We start from the raw sequence: 21673 nt of genomic DNA, 5'->3' as shown, positions 1-21673 counted from the left end.
TTTGGCCTGTAAATCCTCAGACAATAATGTTCTTCAGCTTGTTGTGTCTGATCAGAAGCTCAAACATCTCAAACATATTCAGTTTATAATGATTTAAAGACAAGAAGCTCTGAGATATTTTAGAAACCAGGGAATCAATTGTATTTTTGCTTAATGATTAATAGATTATCGACATAGCAGAAGAATATTTTTCTGAGATCATTTTCAGCTTTAAATACATTAAACATTAAATAAATCACAAACTTCACAAAAAGGAACAAAAGCATAAAAATGCAGTGACCTGCAGTCATTATGAACTTTTCTTCTGTAGTCCCGCCTCTGTGCTGTCGCCGCAGTAACAGCTCCTTCCTGTCAGGGAGGTCATGTGATCGGCGGGCGTCCCCAAGGAGCCGGCGAGGCCTCGGAGACTCCAGAGGAAACGGCGGGAACAATAGAGACGCAAATATTTACTGCAGCTCAGCTCATAATCGACCTGCAGGAACATTAATGACCTGACAGCGTGTGTGTGTGTGTGTGTGTGTGTGTGTGTGTGTGTGTGTGTGAGTGTGAGTGTGTGTGTGTGTGTGTGTGTGTGTGAGTGTGAGTGTGTGAGTGTGTGTGTGTGTGTGTGTGTGTTACAGTTGTAATGAAATGAGGAATAAAAAGGAAAGAACACAGCTTCGACATCTTCCTCATTCCCTTAGTTACTTTACTTCCTAACCTTGTTTCCTTCCATACCTCCTTCTTTACTTCCTAACCTTCTTGTTTCCCTCTATATAACCTTTTCTTGGCTCTCATTTGTCTTTCTATCCCTCTGTTGCTTCCTTACCTAGAAAGGAAACAGTGAGTGAATATTGAAGTTTGGAGGGTCTAGAGAAGGAGACCAGGAGTGTAAAGGAGGTAGTTGAGTTGTTCAGTCTTCTTAATTTGACATTAATGTCACAGTTGAGTCGAGACGTTCAGACACAGAAACTGACCAGTAAATAAATGACCGACAGACAGGAAGTAGAGCGGCTCAGTCAGACTCACAGACCAGCTTCAGTCCCCCCCCCCCGTCGTCGTCTGTGGGCCTCTGACGGTTGTGTTTGATTGGACGGATGCTGAACATGTTGAACACCTCCACCTCTCTGTGTGACGTGACGGCGTTTCAGCCTGAAGCTAAAATCCATCACAGTGAATCAGGTCACAGAGAAATTAAAAAGCTTCACATCGATCTCATCTGTTTGTTTTCAGTTTATTACATCAGCAGGGAGGAAAAGGGAAGAGCCCCAAATCATCAAAACACTTTTTTTCACTGAAGGAAAGAGGAAGTTTATTTTCTGGTTTGTGCAGAAACAGAAATGTTGTAACTCTGAACACGAGGAAAATAATCCAGAAACATTGACTCCCGTCTGTCCTTCACTTTAAATCTGATTTGTTTTTTAGCTTTGAGGTCAAATCATTTCTTTGCTTTACATTCTGGTTTGTTTTTTTACAGTTTTTCTGGTTTCCATGAATCATAAAACCATAAACTCCAGAATGCTGCATAAACATTTTCAAACAACAAAAAAAACAAAGAAAATTGATCCAAAATCTAAATCAGATCTTCAGACCTTCATGTGTACAATAAAACTCATGAATCACTGTAATATTAATAATTATAAAATCATCTTCATCCATCTTTACTTCTTTATTGAACAAGTCATCAGTTTTTCATCGTCTGCACAGCAGAATCTCTCAGCTGGTTTACATTCACATCCATCATATACAAATTCATCTAAACCTGCTTTATTATTTTCATAGAAACAATTAGTCAATTATTAATAACTCAATCAAAGGAAGATTAATTAAACAATAATTTTGAGCTTTTGACAGTCAGATGGGACTTTGAGTTATTTATGGTTGTAAAATAATCTTAATATTAAACCTAATATTAAAAACAGAAAGTATTTATCTCAAGACATCATGTTATGAAGATTGTCCTCACAGAAAAAAAAAACAATATTAAAGGTTTAATCGCTCAGAAAACAAAACTATTACCACGATGTAAAAGCTTGTAAATACTCTCATGTTATTTTTTTAAACTGACTGTTTTCTATCACCGTAAACTGAATATATTTGATATATATATATATATATATATATATGCAGATGCAATTAATCTGAAATAGAGAATCATGATATGACCTCTGCTACTTGTTTGTAACAGTCGTGTTGAAACAGATAATAATAATCTAATATGTTGTAAATGTTAATAATGTGTGGCAGGAGCAGCTTCAGGTGTTGTTGTCCGTGTTTGTGAAGCGAGTGTTGTGTCAGGGAGGCCTGTGTTGGCTCTGTGTGTGTGTGTGTGGGTGTGTTGATGTGTGTGGGGGGCCGGCGGGGGCCCCTGAACATTTGTTGGGAGCAGTAACATGTGCGCAGGCCGGGCACAGATGGTGTCTTCATATCAGAGGAGGAGGAGGAGGAAGGCTCTCCTCTCTGCTGTGGTTTCCAGCCTGTTGCACCGGGCCCCCGCAGATTAATGGTGCTTTAATTCAATTAGGGGCCGGACACTGTTGACGCCTCACGGCGGGGCCCGACCCACCACTTCCTGTACCGATGACACACCCAGAATGCAACAGCAAACATGTGCTCAGTGAAGTAAAGCGCAGCAGCAGCTCTATCAGGCAGAAACTCACCAGCTTGTTTAGTTAGAACATGAAGCTCCGTTCCTGGTTGTGAAAATGTCCAGATCACATGATTATATTTTCACAAGCACAACAAACTAGTGAAGCAGCAAACAGAACAGTGTTTCTGCACATGCTCAGTGGCGTCTGTCTCACACAGAACTGCTCTCCAGAGACTGAAAACATGATTCTGTTATCAGTCTTTGACCAAACTCTTGATGATGAAGGAACATGTGACCAGTGCAGCGCTGTGACTCACTGACGTGTTTTAATAAGATATATCAGCTTTGATACACACACAACACTTGTTAGTAGATCAGTTCATTGTTGGTTTGGAGCCAGACATGAAGACAAAGATAGAAAATCATCAAAATATATATTCAGAGATGAACCGTTTTCATCACACAGCAACAAAATGAACATTCAGGGTTTTGTATGTCATCTGTAGGTGTCCACATACTTCTGGCCATGTATGTGTTACTTGCCTGTGTGTGTGTGTGTTGCTCTGATGCATCACTTCCTGCTCGTAGCCGCTAGGCAGCGACCTCATTTTCCACAGCAGCATCTGTCTTACCTTCCCCCCCCCCCCCCCGCAGTGGTTCAGGTGATCTGCTCTCAGGCGAGAGAGAGAGAGAGAGAGAGAGAGAGAGAGAGAGAGGGAGGGAGGGAGGGAGGGAGCTGGTTTCATCTCTCATTACCTTGCAGCGAGCGGCAGGATGTGGACGCAGCACCTGGATCTTTGTGTGGATTTACAGCCGGATGGTTTCTGTTTACTGGTTTTGATGGTTTTTACACCTGGATGATCAACACACACATGATGGGATGTTTGTATCTGAGCTGATGAGGAGATCAATCAGATCAATCACATCAATCAGGCGTTACATTTACTGTGAAGGATGGAAATCTGTCGGAGCTGACGGTGATTTGATCCACCCTGAAGCCCCGCCCTCCTCGCTCTGCACTGTAGCGTCTCAGCGAACGGAGAGCTGTGATTGGCTGCTGTAATTTGAGCCTCACATTCAGGTTTGATGCTGGATGGATGTTTGATGTTGAACTGCAGGTCTGCCGATAGTTATTAGTTATTATTTGATCATCAAAATAGTTGCTGATTAATTTTCTGTCAAACAACTGATCAATAGATTTTTATCATCTGTGATTATTTATCAAGCAGAAGATGAGAAACATTCACTTCTTCCAGATTTTCTGTTTTTCTCTTCTTCATCTCTTTGATGGATGATTCTCTCTAATATTCATATGCAGATATATATGAATATATATATATATATATATATATATATATAGAGAGAGAGAGAGAGAGAGAGATATATATATATGCATGTATTTAGTCTCTTCAGCTTTTTGAAAAACTTCATGAAAAATAAAAGATAAGCAGATTTAGAGGACGTGTTGTGGTGGATGTTGCAGTTTTAACATTAATATTTAATGTTTCATTTTCAGATTTACTGATAAAACTAAAGATTTGTGGAATCAGCATCTTATTGGCTGAAAATGTAGAATAATCAGTGATTGGTCGGCTGTGTGGAGGCGAGACACGCCTTCTATATGTAAGCACCAATGACAGACCGTCTAAATATCTTATTTATCGTATCGAAGTGTGATGGATGAACCGTCCGTGTTTCAGCCTTCGTTAGTGTTTGTTTGTGTTCATTTTGTTGATCGAGTTTGATTTTGTGTTTTCATGTTTTCTCAACTTTGTGTTTTTTTGTTCAGTTTGTTTCATGTTTGTGTTTCTACGTGTTTGTTGTGTTCATGTTTTTTTGTTGGTTTGTTTAGTTTTGTGAAGTTTGTGCGCGGGTTCGCGGGTCGGAGTCCTTTAGAGAAAGGAGGATAAAAGAGGAGGAACGGAGGGAAAACAGACGAGCTTTTGCTTTTTCTTTCCTTCTTTCTTTCCTTCTGCAGCACCTGCACTCGATCTACGGATCCTTAGAGAAAAACCAGCAGGACACATGAGCCAGTGTTCAGTCTGATCCATGTAACATAACATAATAACATAATAACATACCTTCTACCCACCACCTGCCCGGAAACCCACAGACACCCCCCCGCCCCCCCACCCCCCCCCTCCCCACAGAAACAGCTGGAGGCATTTGTTTGCATTAAAACACGAGTCTGTTCTTCCGTCCAGAGAGAAACAGTTTGGGCAGAGGAGGAGAGGATGACGACACTGTGAGGAGGAGGAGGGAGGAGGAGGGGGGAGGGGGGAGGAGGGGGGAGGAGGGGGAGATTAATGTGTCTTTGTAAAACGCCCTGGTCGTAGGAGGGGGAGGGGGATGTTGGGGGGGGGTAATGCTCTGCGTCGTGTCGTCTCTGCTTTGTCCTCCGACTGGTCGCTGCAGCTCCATCAGAACAAGTTTTACTTTCACAACACGTGCAGAGCAGCAGCTTGACTTTAAGGTGTGTGTGTGTGTGTGTGTGTGTGTGTGTGTGTGTGTGTGTGTGTGTGTGTGTGTGTGAGGAGGTACAAAATGGTGGACGGCAGTGTTTTCAGATGAGCCCGCTGCGTTGCCCCCGGTGACATCTGCCACTCTGCCAGAGTCATGTGACCCGGCAGGCAAACAGCGCCTTGAATGGCTTTTGTTTGGGAGGTCAGCGTGTCTCTGTGTCCGCCTGCTGCCCACCAATCACAGCGCAGACACTCACCTTCAGTCTGCACATTTAAGGTGGAATTATCTGATATTATTAAAGAGCAGGAATAAACTTCATTTACACATATAAGAAAACAAACAGACACAACAGTAATCAATAAATAAGACGTCTGGCTGTTTATATGTTAATATATATAAATATATTCTGTATACATTAATGGACTGTATTTGTTTATATGTTAGGATGCATTTATTGATCAAATATCTAAAAACTTACTGGGCTTAAATGCAGATAAATAAGATAAATAAAACTAAGAAACAATATGAAAACAACTACAAATCAATCCATTTTTATTTCTGGAAATAATTGTGTGACTTGTGTTCTAGTTTTTATAAGTTCGTGTTTATGTGTCGTTGAGATCATCAGTATTTTCTAGATGTATTTTCATGTGAAGGATGTGAATGTGTCTCCGTCTCTGCTGCAGCAGGTCAGACGTTCTTTCAGCCAAAAGGCAAAGACCACAATAGCAGAGGGTGTGTGTGTGTGTGGGGGGGGGGGTGGGGGGTAGCGGGGGGGTTAAGTCGTCGAGCGAGATCATATTATATCCCAACATATACCTTCGACCACACAACGAGCATTCACGTCTCACTTTTCAGCTTTCTTTTCTTCCTCTTTTCTTTTTTTGCTGATCACAGAGGGCATTACCCCGTCTGAACTCCTCTAAATCCTGCTGGTCACACCTCTTATTAAAGCCGGGTCTGTCCCACGCCCCCCACCCCCGCCCTCCACCCCCCCCCACGCCACCCCTCCACCTCCACCCCTCCACCCCTCCACCCCTCCACCCCCGCCCCTGCTCTTGGTATTCAGCCCAGGTCAGCAGATTTCGGCCCGGCCCACCGTGGCTCCCCTTTTTAATTTGCACCTGTTGCGCAGTTGTCCGGGAGGCGAGAGCTGCAGCTCGCAGGCAGACAAAGATCATATTATGAGCAGATATGCAGACTAATCTCCATGTGGCCGAAGGCAAGAAAAAAACCTGAGAAGCTGTATTTTATGTTCTGTTCCCTGGGAACCTGCGACCGCTCGGATGTAAAGCTTTACAGTTTGGAAACTGGCAGCAGATAAAATCCCCGAAGGAGCAAAAGCTTCAGTCCAGCCACTTCCCCAGAACACCCCCCAACACCCCCCAACACCCCCAGAACACCCCCCAACACCCCCGAACACCCCCAGAACACCCCCCAACACCCCCCAACACCCCCAGAACACCCCCCAACACCCCCCAACACCCCCGAACACCCCCCAACACCCCCGAACACCCCCCAACACCCCCAGAACACCCCCCCAACACCCCCCAACACCCCCGAACACCCCAGAACACCCCCAGAACACCCCCCAACACCCCCCAACACCCCCCAACACCCCTTAACACCCCCAGAACAACCCAGAACACCCCCCAATACCCCCAAACACCCCCCAACACCCCCCAACACCCCCAGAACACCCCCCAACACCCCTTAACACCCCCAGAACAACCCAGAACACCCCCGAAAACCCCCGAACACCCCTTAACACCCCCAGAACACCCCCCAACACCCCCAGAACACCCCAGAACACCCCCCCAACACCCCCGAACACCCCCAGAACACCCCCGAAAACCCCCGAAAACCCCCGAACACCCCCGAAAACCCCCGAAAACCCCAGAACACCCCCGAACACCCCCAGAACACCCCAGAACACCCCCAGAACACCCCCAGAACACCCCAGAACACCCCCGAACACCCCCGAACACCCCCAGAACACCCCGAACACCCCCCAACACCCCCCCGAACACCCCCAGAACACCCCCGAACACCCCCAGAACACCCCCAGAACACCCTGAACACCCCCGAACACCCCCAGAACACCCCGAACACCCTCAGAACACCCCCCCAACACCCCCAAACACCCCCAGAACACCCCCAGAACACCCCCGAACACCCCCAGAACACCCCCCAACACCCCCAGAACACCCCCGAACACCCCCAGAACATCCCCCAACACCCCCAGAACACCCCCGAACACCCCCAAACACCCCCAGAACACCCCCAGAACACCCCCGAACACCCTCGAACACCCCCCAATACCCCCAGAACACCCCCGAACACCCCCAGAACATCCCCCAACACCCCCAGAACACCCCCGAACACCCCCAGAACACCCCCAACACCCCCGAACACCCCCCAACACCCCCCCAACACCCCCCAACACCTCCGAACACCCCCAGAACACCCCCTGAACACCCCCAAACACCCCCGGACACCCCCAGAACACCCCCAGAACACCCCCCAACACCCCCGAACACCCTCAGAACACCCCCAGAACACCCCAGAACACCCCCAGAACACCCCTGAACACCCCCGAACACCCCCAGAACACCCCCGGACACCCCCCAACACCCCCTAACACCCCCAGAACACCCCCCCAACACCCCCGAACACCCTCAGAACACCCCCCCAACACCCCAGAACACCCCCAGAACACCCCTGAACACCCCCGAACACCCCCAGAACACCCCCGGACACCCCCGAACACCCCCAGGACACCCCCGAACACCCCCAGAACACCCCCGGACACCCCCCAACACCCCCTAACACCCCCAGAACACCCCCGGACACACCCCAACACCCCCAGAACACCCTCAGAACACCCCAGATTACCCCCAGAACACCCCCCAACACCACAGAACCCCCCCGAACACCCCCAGAACACCCCCGGACACACCCCAACACCCCCAGAACACCCTCAGAACACCCCAGAACACCCCCCAACACCCCCAAACACCCCCAGAACACCCTCAGAACACCCCCCCAACACCCCCAAACACCTCCAGAACACCCCCCAACACCCCAGAACACCCCAGAACACCTCCCCCTCCCCCCCCTCCTCCCCCCCCCCACCTCCTCTTCCTCCCCCCTCCTCCCCCCTCCTCGCTCCTGAGCTGGTCGTCGCCGCTGCTGCAGATAAGACGCCATGTTGCTTTATTGGAGTCAGTCTGACACTGCTGGTTCCCATGATGTCATAGAGCTGAACTCTGCTGTTCTTCCTCCTCCTCCTCCTCCTCCTCCTCCTTCCTCCTCCTTCTCCTCCTCTCATCATATTTTTGGTGGTGTTGCTACTTCAGTGCAGTAAAGGATGTGAGTTGCGGTTCTGTCCCAGTTCTGAACCAGTTCTGAACCAGTTCTGGAACATTTACAGCCTTGAGTCCCCTGAGAGTCTGAGCTGGACCAAAAAAGCCTCCCAGTGCAGGAATGTGCCTTCCTCCTCCTCCTCCTCCTCCTCCTCCGGATGTTGTCATAGAAACCTAACATGCCGGCTGTTGTTGTGTTTGTGTTGCAGTGTTGAACTATGAGAATGTGGTGGAAACGGGTTCTGAGACAGACGAGGACGACAGGACGCTGGTCTCCGAGGAGAACGGCCTCGCTAATGGCGGCGGCGGAGGAGGAGGAGGAGGGGAGGATGAAGAGGCAGGCAGCCCGGCCAGCGTGCCCACTCTGGAGGCGTCGCCGCGGGTCGCCCACGCCCTGCTGTCCTACCACGGCCAGGAGGGGTCAGAGGTCAGGGAGAACCTCCACCACAGCTGGAGGCTGCGGGACGACACCAACGGACACCTCAACGGCGCCGGTGAGTCCTCTTCTGGAGCTTTCACTCAGAGCACACGGTCTTCATCATTCAGTTGTTGTGGAGCTGTAGATGTTCAGGATGAGAGCGCATGATACGACTGAAAGCTCCTGAAAGCTCCTGAAAGCTGCTAAATGGACCGTTTAAGCTGAATCAGCTGCTTTCAGAAAACAGAATCAATGTTCAAATTCAGGAAACTTTGATCTGCAGACACGCTGAGCAGCATTATGACATCATCGTTCATCAAAACAATCATATCAGTAATCAATAGAACGAGGCTTTCAGCTGATCATCTTATGTATCAAATGTCAGAACTTACGAGCTTTCAGCCGCGTCTCATGGTTCTTCCTCCAGTGAGTGCAGCAGGTCAGGTGACTTCGGTCACATGATCAGAGGCGGTAGAGCGATCGTAAACGTCTCTGAGTGAAGACCATGACGTACATAAGTGGAGTAAGTGGGCCTTTGAGTGTGTTTAAGGTTAAAGGTTAATATTCATATCGATGATGGGAAGAAAACAACAGTCATTTAAAAAAACACCAAAGTGAAATATTTTTGAATAGTTTGAAGAGTTAAACGTCTGAACATTAATATTATATATTATATTATTATATTATTATATATTATATTATTATATTATTATATTATTATATTATTATATTATATTATTATATTATTATATTATTATATTATTAATAACAACATTTTACAGAACGTGTTTGTTTCTGCGTGTATCGATGCAGAGATGTGATTTATTTAGATCAAATGTGATCTTGTTCCTGATGAAGTGGATGCTGCTGACAGGACAGTTGGTGTCAGCGGGCCACAAAGACAAATTCTTTTAATTAGGATTCAAACGGGATCGTTAGGGGGAGCGGGACTCATTAACAGCACTAAATGAAATCTGGAGCTTTATGAGGGTCATTTACATGCATAATAAGGCCGGCAGGCTGACAGATACAAACCGACGGCAGCGTCCATCCATCTCCTCTAATGACCTCGCTCAAACTGCATCTTTAAAAGATGAAAATTACAGAATGAGAAGCTGAAAGCTTTTAAGTCAGAGAGACGTCATCGTCATCATCAGAGTGAAGAAACATTCACAGCTGCTGCAGAATCAGTGAAATGATAAAGAGACTGTTCTCATAGTTTCTATAGTTTTAGTGGCGTTGAAGCGGCCTGCTGGTCCGTCGCAGAGTTGGTCCACCGAGGGTTAAAATACTGAGCGTTGACAACATGACATTATATCCATTAAATGTGGGTTTAATCAGCTTGAACCACAGACTCTGGCTGACATGTGGGGTCCATGTTTGGTAGATTTTCAGGCACTTATGAAGTCGGGGCTTTCAGAAACGTTTCCCAGTTGTAATTATGACGTGAATGATATTCTGGAGCCTCATGTGACTGCAGGACGTGAAGCTGTTTATGAATGAAACGTCCTGCTCATCACAGGTGCAGTTAGCGTTTGTTGGACAAACCTGACAAAGAAGAGTCGCAGAGTTTATGAGGAGAACGTGAAAATGTTCTTTCATGACAGTGATTGTAGTGTCGAGCTGCTCTGAGGAGCAGATGGCATCTCGCAGAGATATTCTCGAGTACAAACAACACCTCCGGGTGAGGAAACTCTCTGCTCCGACACAGAGAAGCTGCTACTATTTCAATCAATCACAGACAGAAAACTACAGATCAGCTGCTGTCACAGAGAAACGGATGAAGAGAAGAAATGTAATAAAAGCAAAAAAGGGAAGAAACAGAAAGAAAGAAACAAAATGGAAATAGAGGATGAATAAAAACGTAAAAAGGAAATAAAGTAGAAAGAATGAAAACTATCAGCAGAGGTGTTTTCAGACAATAACAGAAGCAGCTGTTGACTCAGAGAAACAACAGAACCACAAACAGAAGTGAAAAGCTCATTATTCTGCCGTCACCTCCATCTTGTCTCTCGAGGAAAGAAAAAAAAAAAAGGAGAATGGAAACACAAAGAGCCTCCATTTTACTCTCGACAACAACAACAAGATGATGAGTGGGTGAAAATAGAAAGGAGAGAAATGTCTCCCAGTGTTTCCATCAGAGGAAACCACATCAGCTTTCTGTAACTGGTTAATACCAGCGCAGTGATTCAGTGAAGGGCGGAGAAGACGACGTTTTACCGGACGTTTAGACATCAAACTGATAACTGGATCCACCGTCAGAACAGAACAACACCTTTCTTTATGTTTCCTGACTTTTGGTGATTTCTGCTGTTTATTGCTGGTTAATTATTCAAAGACTCGTTTGATTCTTTCACCAGAGTGTTGTAGGAAAATCTGCTCGACTGTCTCTGTACGAAGAGAAAGACATGAAAACATTTAGTTAAAACAAGCTTCAGATTAATGAAAGAGGTCAGAAGCAGCCTGAGATCTGACTGTCAGCTGATGCTGGATCAGCGTTAAAACGGACGTCACAGTGTTCATTAGGAAAATAAATATTATTCACACATACAGTAAAGAGCTCGGGGCCTAATATTGATCCCTGCGGGACACCTGATCAACATCGCCTTATCAATAACCGGTGAGTGACGGGACTGAAGATATTAAAATATGACCTAAATAATATCATTTAGCTTATAAGATGGAAACTGATACTTGGTACCTTCATAATGTCTGAAATAAATATAAATAAAACATTTGTATAATGGAAGTAAACCTGAACTACTGGTTCATACTGTCAGCAGCTTTATTTACATCTTAAATGTTTGGTATCTTTTATCTTGGAGGTTCAAACCCTCATCTGTCATATTATCAGATGTTATCAGATTGATCACATTCAACCAGAGACGTGACTGAATTCAAACCTCGTTGGTAGAAACACATTTTTCTTTAATACTTTGTAAAATACTGAACTTTTTATTATATTTTTTATACTGGAAGTAAACAGGAAGTGTTTAAACACTTATTATGACTTTATATTAGTTTGAGCATCATGAGATGTAAACAGAATTATTTCATAATGTTTATATTTAATGTTTCATCACATTAAATGGGAAGAACCTGTTTGAACTCTTATTATTTCAAACTTCCAGCTTTAAACTTCAAAATGTAATCACACATTTTTCATCTATTCTTAGAATATTAAACCTTTAATTATATTAAATTCTTTAGATTGGAATTGGAGGATCGTACATTCAGATGATGATGATGATGATGATGATGATGATGATGATGATGATGAACATTTTCATGCTTTGTCATAAATATAAATATATTTTATATTTATAATTGTTACGGAACGTCTTTTCATGCTAAAAGAAAGTGTGCATAAACACACAATACAATTTCATATTCATGTATGCTTCGTCCCTCCCAGGGTTATGGGATGTGGGGGAGGCAGACCCCCCCCCCCCCTCCTCTCTGTTGTTATGGAGGAGGAGGTGTGTCCCCCCTTTGAAGGGCTGAATGAAGCTTATGATACTTGTGACTCCTGTTGAGGAGTCACATGAGGAGGCCCAGGAGGAACAAACACAATAGGCCACAGTTGTAGGTTCACTCATTATGTGGAAAATACCTTCAGATTGTGATTCTGTCAGGGAGGAATCCAGCTGACCCGCCTGCAGCGCTCAGACCTCGTTTATCCAAAACCTCCGTCAGACAGCCGAGGAGGAGGAGGAGGAGGAGGAGGAGGAGGAGGAGGAGGAGGAGGAGGGAGAGATGAATAAATGTCTCTGTCTGTTTTCTGTCGTTTCATTTAACAGATGACAGGAAGGACGAGTATGAAGCTCTGGGTCCGGAGGCGTCTCTGCACGCTGTGGGAAACGGAACAGGTCAGATCAATATATAATAATCATGTTCATATAATAATCATATATCAAGGTGATGTATGAAAGACCCCGCCCCCTGCATCAGCTCGTTATCAACAGATACTGTCTCATCATTCAGATTAAAGGAAAACACAGTCAGGTGTATGGAAGCCCATTCACGCCAAAATTAAATACATTAGCAACAAAATTTAAATAAGCATGTTCAGTCAGAAATATGAGTTTATGTCAGATAATTCTGAAAATGTTTTATGTAGAATAATGCTGATTTGTTAAATTTAAGTTACTATTTCATATTTTATTACTTTTATATATATATATATATATATATATATATATATATATATTATTTTTATTTTTTTTTACCAGATTTTTACCAGATTACAGTGATTTTTCTAGAGAACTTTCTGGGAAATTATTCCTAAAATTGTTTAGAAATTGTTCCAAATTATAAACCCAAAAATAAAGATTTGACTTTTTTATGTCTTGATTCTGACTTTGTATCTCTTTATTTATCACTTTATCTCATTATTTTGACTTAATCTGATATAATAATAATAATAGTTTTTATTGCATAAACCGGTCCTAACCAATGACAGCACACCACGGGTCATAAAGTCATAAAGTTCCTGCAGTAGAACTTTAAAGACCTTTAAAAGAACACAAGCAGCAGGTAAAGGTGTCCCACAAGGCTCTGTTCTGGATCCTCGCTTGTTCTTTTATATAACAGCATCTCAACCACTTATTTTGCACATTTTTATGCAGATGATTGTCTCTTATATTCCAGACTTATCTCCTCATCTGACCTGAGTTCTCTTATTAAACACATGTTTGTTAAAAATGAACCCTGAACTCATCACCTGTTTGTTTCTCGTGTGCAGTGAAGCGACTGGAAGGCGTCTCTGAGCTGGACGAATACTTTCTGAAACGTAAACTGGAGGAGGGTGACGGTCACCCGGCAACAATCGCCGAGTACCTGCAGCGCAGCGACACCGCCATCATTTACCCAGAAGCCCCGGAGGAGGTGACGCGACTGGGCACGCCCGAGGCCATCGGTCAGGACGAGAGCGAGCACGGTAAAGATACTGACAGAAAGATAAAACTAAATAATGAATCGTGACTTAATCGTGAGTAAGTAGACTTAATAAGAGCAAAATTAACCAAAACAGAAAAATCTGTTGAAGATGAATGAAAGTAAATGAGCTTGATGTGGTCTAATAATAAAGCGGAGACACAAACAGTAACAGAAACACAAAATAAAACAATTTCATTTTTAAAGATTGTGAGAAAAATGCCAAAAAAAAAGGGATTTTTGAGTTGTAAAATAAATAAATTGCATAATTACTGCTAGGATTTAATAAATAATGGAAGAAAAGGGAAGTGAACAGATCATGGAATAAAAACTGGTTTATAAAATCAATCAAATGTGTTGAGAGTGAATGATCTTAATGTGGATTACTGACCCTTTAAAATGAAAACATGCAGACTTGTTTAAATAAAGGAAAAAGAACGAAGATGACTGGAAGTAAATGAGCTTCAGTTTTACAGCTGAGAATATTCAAAGGTCATAATGTGACAGCGATGGAAAAGAAAATCAGTTTAATCACTTTTTATTAATAAAAAGAGTAATAAAATATTAAAAACTGGGGCATAATGTAACTTAAATTACATTTAAGGATCATATGACCAAAAACAATCAGAATAATAGTAATAAAATCATCACATCATCATCAGTCACACCTAAGCTAAACACACCAAACTCCTTCCTGTAACACTGAGTCCTGTTTCCCATGATCCTCCATTGTCTGACCTTTGACCCCTCTTGACTGTAGACCTGCCGCCCGGCACCGCCGACGACTTCGCCCAGCTGCTCACCTGTCCGTACTGCGACCGCGGATACAAACGCCTGACGTCTCTGAAGGAACACATCAAATACCGCCACGAGAAGAACGAGGAGAGCTTCACCTGCCCGCTGTGCGCCGACACCTTCAGCCACCGCACGCAGCTGGAGCGTCACATGACCACACACAAGCCTGCCAGAGACCAGGTAACAGACACCACATCTGTCACATGACAGCAGAGGAAGCAGTCACGCATCATCCCGCTAATTTCCCCTTAAATTCCGCTTTAATTGTATTTAAATTCAGTTTAAAGCTGAGAATATTCAACATATTCAAACACGTCTCCCCAGATTTCATCTTTAGAGACTTTGGGAATAAAATTCAGTGAGTTTGATCAAAGTTCAGACAAACATGAGTTTGTTTGTGAAAGTAGAACAAGTTTATTTTTAAGACCTTTCAACATAACTCATTAAAATGAGATGCAATGTAATATAAAGACACACAAAAATAGCATCTAAAAAGCAATAATTACTGTCTTTATGAATTAATCCAAAGATTATTTTCTTGATTCGTCAATTTATTCTTCAGTCTTTACTGTAAAATCTCAGAAAATGCTGAACATTCAGATATTCAGTTTACTGTCATAGACAACCAAGAAAACCAGCAAATATTCACATTTAAGAAGCTGAAATCAGTGATTTTTTAGCATTTTTGCTTAGAAAAATTATTTAAGCAATTAGTTTATTGTTCAAATTGTTGCTTATTAACTTTCTGTTGATCGACTAATCGATTAACTAATGTTTCAGCTCTAAAACTGCAACAGAATAATGGATTACAGGTGTTTGAACGGGACATTGTGTAAATCTCATGGTGAGATATTTAGCAGTTTTCTATCATCTATCAGCAGGTAGATGTTGAACAGAAGAGGCTCCAGTATCGAGCCTTGTGGGACTCCACATGTCAGTTTAATTCACTCAGAATGACAGAAAGTCGTCCTGTAAATACTGTTTATAAATCTACTTTATTGTCATTATGATTACATCTTTTGGTTTTAATTGAATCAGCTTTTATTCTGTGTAATTACTTTTTTTCACTCAGTAACTTTAAAGTCCAGATGATATAAAAACTGCCTTTGTAACCCTTTTAGATCACATCCAGTCGTTTTGTGCATCTATTTAACAATATAAGTTCTTTGTATTCTTATATCAAAATCCAATCATGTTTTCTTCCTGTAAAACAAAATGTGACGTGTTCTTACGTAGCTTGAATCAACCAAGTTCAATTAATAAAATCATGACATCCACCCATCAATCAATCTTCAGCTTTGATCAGCACAGAGCTGAGATTCATTACGACTCGTTTCATCCTGCCTGTCTGTCCAGTTTCACCTGGAAATACGTCACCATACTGAAGTTAGATGCTCTCAGATGCTGTTTCATCTGGACTTTAAGAAACATCAATACAGTTAATGATTATATATGTTAAGGCTTTGATAAAAAATTTAAACTGTGTACCATGAGCACACACAGCACTGTTTGTTTCTGCTCTGTGATGATCAGACCTTATAAACTTTGTTCTGATCACCTGGTCCTGCTCGAGCTCGTTAGCAGCTGCATTTACTCGTTTCCCCTCAAGCTGCCGCCTACAGCGAGGCATGCGTGGGATGTGCGAGCATATTGACTTCCCCGGGCCATCTGACTTTTTACATCAGCTGTTGCTGGAACTGTAACTGGAACAGATTTGATTAGAAATCTCCACTAATCAAGATACATGCGGGCCTTTTTTTTCCTTTTCGTTTCATGGCGTTCACTGTAAATATCTCACATTGTGTCATTTTCAGCAGCGTGTAAATATAGTCCAGGGTGTGAAATAATAATCTAATAATACACTGGTGTTAAATGTTTCCTGCCCCTCATGATCCAAAATTCACATTAGAGTCGGTAACTAAGCAGTGAATCATTCAATTTTCCAATTACTCTGTGATTATAATGAGATTTCCTGAGTTAAGCTCGTCAGCTTCGGACCTCAGATCACCGTCACAGAAGCAAAAACTCCCTCTCCTCATACCTGACCCCCCCCCTCACCGCCCTAAACACAAGCAGATGGTCTTTTCCCTGCTGCTTTAAAGAATCATAATCCCCAAATGACTTTAAGTGCTTGTTTATTTGTGTACTTCCTCTGAGTTAAACTGTTAAAGGGAGACAGAGTCGAGGCCGGTGACTCATGTCAGGACTTATGTCACTAAAAACTCACTAAATCTGAAAAATAACTTGTTTCTATTTGTTTATTTTGTAATTCACAAGTTCACAAACTTTTTTAATCCAGGGCAGCGTTCACTACAGGTGAAAATGTTAGAACTTCATATTATGGTGTAACATTTGCTTTACATGTGACAGTTTTAATAAAAACCAGGACACATGTATGACTTTATATTAGATCACAATCGTTTTAATGTCATACAGTACCCGTCAAGTTGTGTCCAAACGTTTGACTGCTTCTGTATGTGTGATGTTGTGAATATTGTTCTGTTCTGTCGGTGAAGGTAATGAATCAGTTGTTCTGGTCTTTATGTCTTTTGTTTGATTTTAAAATCAAAAAGAACTCAAACCAAACAGGACAAATACATTTTTAAGCTTTTTATCCTGTTAAATGAGCAGAAATGAATCTTCTTCAGCCGGAGTTTATATTATCGTCTGAAACGAAGGGATTTCAGTGAACACGCAGCTCCCACTTGCTCAGCTTCAACTTGTACAGTCGCTGCAGTCGAAGGGGGACGGCGTCTCCCCCCGACACTGTTTGTGTTTGTTTATCTCCTGATTTGCATTTCAAATGGCGGGAATGCACCTACACCACAAACCTCTGAACAAAGTCAGCCCACACTGTTCTCAGAATGTGTTTCACCGGTGAGTTAATCTACGAGGAGAATCTATCAGATCTGCTTTACAAACTACTATTAAATTCCCCCGTCAGCTTCAGTCCCACAGCCTCGTAATCTGCTTCCCTCTCTGCTCACCGACTCCCACTCGTCCTCCATCACATGAAAACTTTTTTGTTTTTCTCTCTGCAGCCGCAGCTGCTGAACGAAGGAGCTGGAAACCGCAAGTTCAAATGCACCGAGTGTGGAAAAGCCTTCAAATACAAACATCACCTGAAGGAGCATCTGCGCATTCACAGCGGTGGGTCGTCCTGCCTCAGGCCTGTCCCCGACACACCAGTCGGTCTGAAAATGACTGGAGAGTTAATAATCTTCCTCTGCAGCTCTCTGTTCAGTGACTCATCACATTCTCTCTTCAGTTAGATGACCTGTTTCATATCTGAGTAATTCAGCTGCACAGATCAAAGCTGAACAGAAATAGAAACAACTGAAAACTTTTCTTTGAATACTTTTAACAATGATTTTATCTTTTTGAGTAAATTTGTTCTTTAACACATACGCAGCTACATGAATGATTCATCTTTACTTATTTATGTCAAGTCATCCTATAATTCACTGTGATGTTGGTTAAATATTGATTGTGTAGTGTTGCCAGATTTCACTGACAGAAAGCCTCACATGTGCCCAGATGTCATGAAAATAGACCACATTTTTAGATATTATATGTTTTATAGTTATACATCTATACAAGATTAACCATATATAGAGAGAGTATTAGTTCAAGCCTCCAGTCTGGTATGATAATATTTTGTTGGTTATAAAATGCTTTTAACTTAGCTTTGGCTTTAACTTAACTTAGCTCAGTCGCTAACAAGACAATAAGTTCACACAGTTTATTGTAAAGTCGTACTGGTTTCATGGCCTCCTGAATAGAGGATCTTCAGTAAAACTGCGTGTTAGCAACACAGCTAATAAGCTACAATAGCTTCTTTCATTTTGGACTCTCCGGCTCTCACAGGTCAGCTCTGGCAAGACGGTTAGCTATTGGTCAGCGGGTCAAAGTTCATCAAAGACATGAAAGATTCATTTTAAAATAAATGAAGTCGTTGATCACAGAAATGCCATTAAAATGAATTTCACCGTTTTAATTGCTGGTGTAACCGGGTCCTTACAATAATACAGAAATATGTTTATGTAAAAGCTTTTACACATAGGTGACCTAATGTGACCAAATAACTGGAATAGAAAAAGAATTCAGCCTAATTTTAATGAACTAGAATGTAATTTTCTTTCAGTCAGTGAGTGTCACGTCTACCAGAATCCTGCAAATCTCAATCATACTAATTACAGGAGAGGAGCAGTTGGTCCAGTTAAAGTAGCCTGAAAACACCCAAATGTTACAAACAGTAGCTCAAATTATCCACCTAAAACCATTTTTACCCGCCCATTCAAATAAAAAGTAAAAGACTGTCCAATCTGGCAACACTTACAGTTTACTGAACTACAAGTTGAAATAGTTTTTATCTGAAACTCAAAATAATTACATTTCCTGTTGTGTTCCAGGTGAGAAGCCGTACGAGTGCTCCAACTGTAAGAAGCGGTTCTCCCACTCCGGCTCCTACAGCTCCCACATCAGCAGCAAAAAATGCATCGGACTGATTGCTGTCAACGGACGAGTACGCAACGGAAACAACGGCAAGCCTGGCTCCTCCCCGAATTCTACGACCTCATCGCCTGGAAGCCCCGCCCTCGCCCAGCTCCGCCACAAACTGGAAAACGGGCGACCGCTCGGCCCACAAGACCAGCAGGGTCAGCTGGACATCAAAGCCGAGCCGATGGACTTCAACGAGTACCGGCTGCTGATGGCCTCTCAGTTTGGGGGACCGGGTGTCTACATGAACAGCCGTGGTGGAAGCCCCCTGGGTATCCATAGCTCCTCCCAGAGCCCCCTTCAACACCTGGGTGGCCTGGGCATAGACCTGCCCCTGCTGGGCTACGGAGGGCCTCTTGGGAACAACCTGAGCGAGGTGCAGAAGGTGCTTCAGATTGTGGACAACACGGTGTGCAGGCAGAAGATGGATGGGAACCCAGAGGAGATCTCCAAGCTCAGGGCCTACATGAAGGAGCTGGGGGCCCAGATGGAGGAACAGAAGCTGGCCCTGTCCTCTCAGCAAGCCAGCTTCCAGGTGGTGGGCCACAGCAGCCCCACCAAGAGTATCATTGACTACACGCTGGAGAAGGTCAACGAGGCCAAGAGTCTGATTGACGACTCCAAGAGGCAAGTGGATGTCAAGAAGGAGAAGCCGAACCACTCAGTGGATCTCAGCGAGGAGAAATCCCATGACGGCCAGAACCAGTTCCTGCCGTTCTCCTGCCAGTTCTGCAAGGAGAGCTTTCCTGGGCCGATCCCACTGCACCAACATGAGCGCTACCTGTGCAAGATGAACGAGGAGATCAAAGCGGTCCTAAAGCCGGCTGAGACTAGTCCTGCTGGCCGCAGGGGGGCGATGTCCTCTGAGCTGTCCAGTAACGAGCGGGGCACCAGCCCCATCAACCCCTTCAAGGACCACGTGTCAGTGCTCAAGGCCTACTTCGCCATGAACACTGAACCCAACTCAGAGGAACTTCTCAAGATTTCAATTGCTGTTGGCCTTCCTCAAGAGTTTGTCAAGGAGTGGTTTGCCCAGTGGAAGAGCCAAAACCATGGAGGCGGTCTGAGGAAAAAGTCGCCCCTTCCTGACCACGGCGGATCAGACGGCAACCACACCTTGAGCCGGTCACCGGTGTCACTTCCTGCCGTAGATTTCACTAACGGTGACGCCTCCCACAGACTCACAATAAATAACCAGTTTACAGCCAACAGGCAGACAACAGGGGACAAACCACTAGACCCCTTGGACCACTTGAGGAACAACACTCCGTCACCCCTCAACCTTTCCTCCACTTCCTCCAAAAACTCTCAGAGTAGCTCTTACACTCCAAACAGCCTAGCCTCTGAGGATGCCCATGGGGATATACCACTGGATCTGTCGCTGCCCAAACACATGGCGCAGAAGAAGCGACACAGACCCAATGGTTTCAGCATTGAGCACAATGGTGAGCTGCAAGACCAGGCATCCAGGCCTTTAGATCTAGTCAACATCAAGAAGGAGGTCCTGGGCTCGGATGGTGGAGGGAACTCCATCCACCAGCTGGAGAAGAGTAGCAGTCCGATCTTTGGGATTAATCCCTTCGCTGGTGGCCCTGTCTACACCTCCCTGCCGCCTCATGGAGCTTTTCCTCCGCCTACTTTCATGTCTCCTGCCCAGGCCACCATCCCGGGCCTCAGGCCATACGCAGGTCTCGACCCCATGAGCTTCCTGCCCCACATGGCCTACACCTACGCCACCGGGGCGGCCACATTTGCTGAAATGCAGCAGAGGAGAAAGTACCAACGGAAACCAGGTTTCCAGGTAAAGGTAGCAAACAGTCTATATGATGTCAGTGTTGTAATTTTTACAAGGCCTCCGAATCTGCTACCTGTATTGTCAAAGTCTATTTCAGTTTAGATCAGAGGTGTTCAACCAGGTGCCATGATGAGCCTGCAGGTTTTAGTGCTCATCAGTGTTTGGCTGCATTGAAAACATGCAGTTGGTTGGACACCTTTGGTGAAGGTTCAGGAATGTTTGCCTTCATGTAGACTTTTAGGAGGAGTCCACCATGAACTGCGGTCAAAGACTTTAGCTTTGTATGTCCAAAGAAAGAAGTAGTATTAGCTTATCTGGGCAACAAACAAGATCAAAATTTGTGTTTAATGGATCGCTGGGAAGTAAGACAGTTGTGTATCACTGATGTGTGAATGTAGACAACAGGCGGTAAAATAGCATTATGCTATAATGTTCCTGCTGTACTTCTGAGGGAGGTGATTCACACAAAACAGGAAGGTGCTTGTCAGGGAAATGTAAATATAAGTAGTCGACAAAACATTCTGACCACATGGTCCATTAGTAGCTGTTCTGGAGCTTTTGATTGTCTCACAAGATCTTCCTCAGCCAATGAAGTTTCCCAGTTCGTGTTCAAATCTCAATTATTTTGTCAACTGCTGTTCCGGAGGTCAAGAGTGAACTTTTAGTCTCAACATCTCAAAGAACAGGTCCAGAACAGCGACATGCTGAGATTGTTTTGTGGAGAATATATGAGTAGTTTCAACAACCGATGGTGTAGTTTTTCTGACTTTTCAGGTTCTGTTGAGTTTGATGTAGTGATGAATTATTGAGTTTTAACTGCTATCTTCCTTCAT

General features: G+C 44.0%; 1 protein-coding gene across 2 annotated transcripts in view; it reads left to right on the top strand.

The window, feature by feature from the left end:
• zeb2a (zinc finger E-box binding homeobox 2a) overlaps positions 1–21673 on the top strand; it is a 63796-nt gene that overhangs the window by 33486 nt on the left and 8637 nt on the right. For both annotated transcript variants that reach the window (XM_042427376.1, XM_042427375.1), the window contains exons 3-8: positions 8607–8891; positions 12616–12684; positions 13560–13754; positions 14511–14725; positions 17587–17695; positions 18958–20846. In XM_042427376.1, the coding sequence (XP_042283310.1) occupies positions 8607–8891; positions 12616–12684; positions 13560–13754; positions 14511–14725; positions 17587–17695; positions 18958–20846 (2762 nt within the window). The remainder of the gene's footprint in view (positions 1–8606; positions 8892–12615; positions 12685–13559; positions 13755–14510; positions 14726–17586; positions 17696–18957; positions 20847–21673) is intronic.

Source organism: Thunnus maccoyii, chromosome 11, assembly GCF_910596095.1.
Source record: "Thunnus maccoyii chromosome 11, fThuMac1.1, whole genome shotgun sequence".
In the NCBI taxonomy this organism is placed as follows: Eukaryota; Metazoa; Chordata; class Actinopteri; order Scombriformes; family Scombridae; genus Thunnus; species Thunnus maccoyii.
The sequence above is the reverse complement of the archived record's forward strand: the minus strand, read 5'-3'. Positions and strand labels throughout refer to the sequence as shown.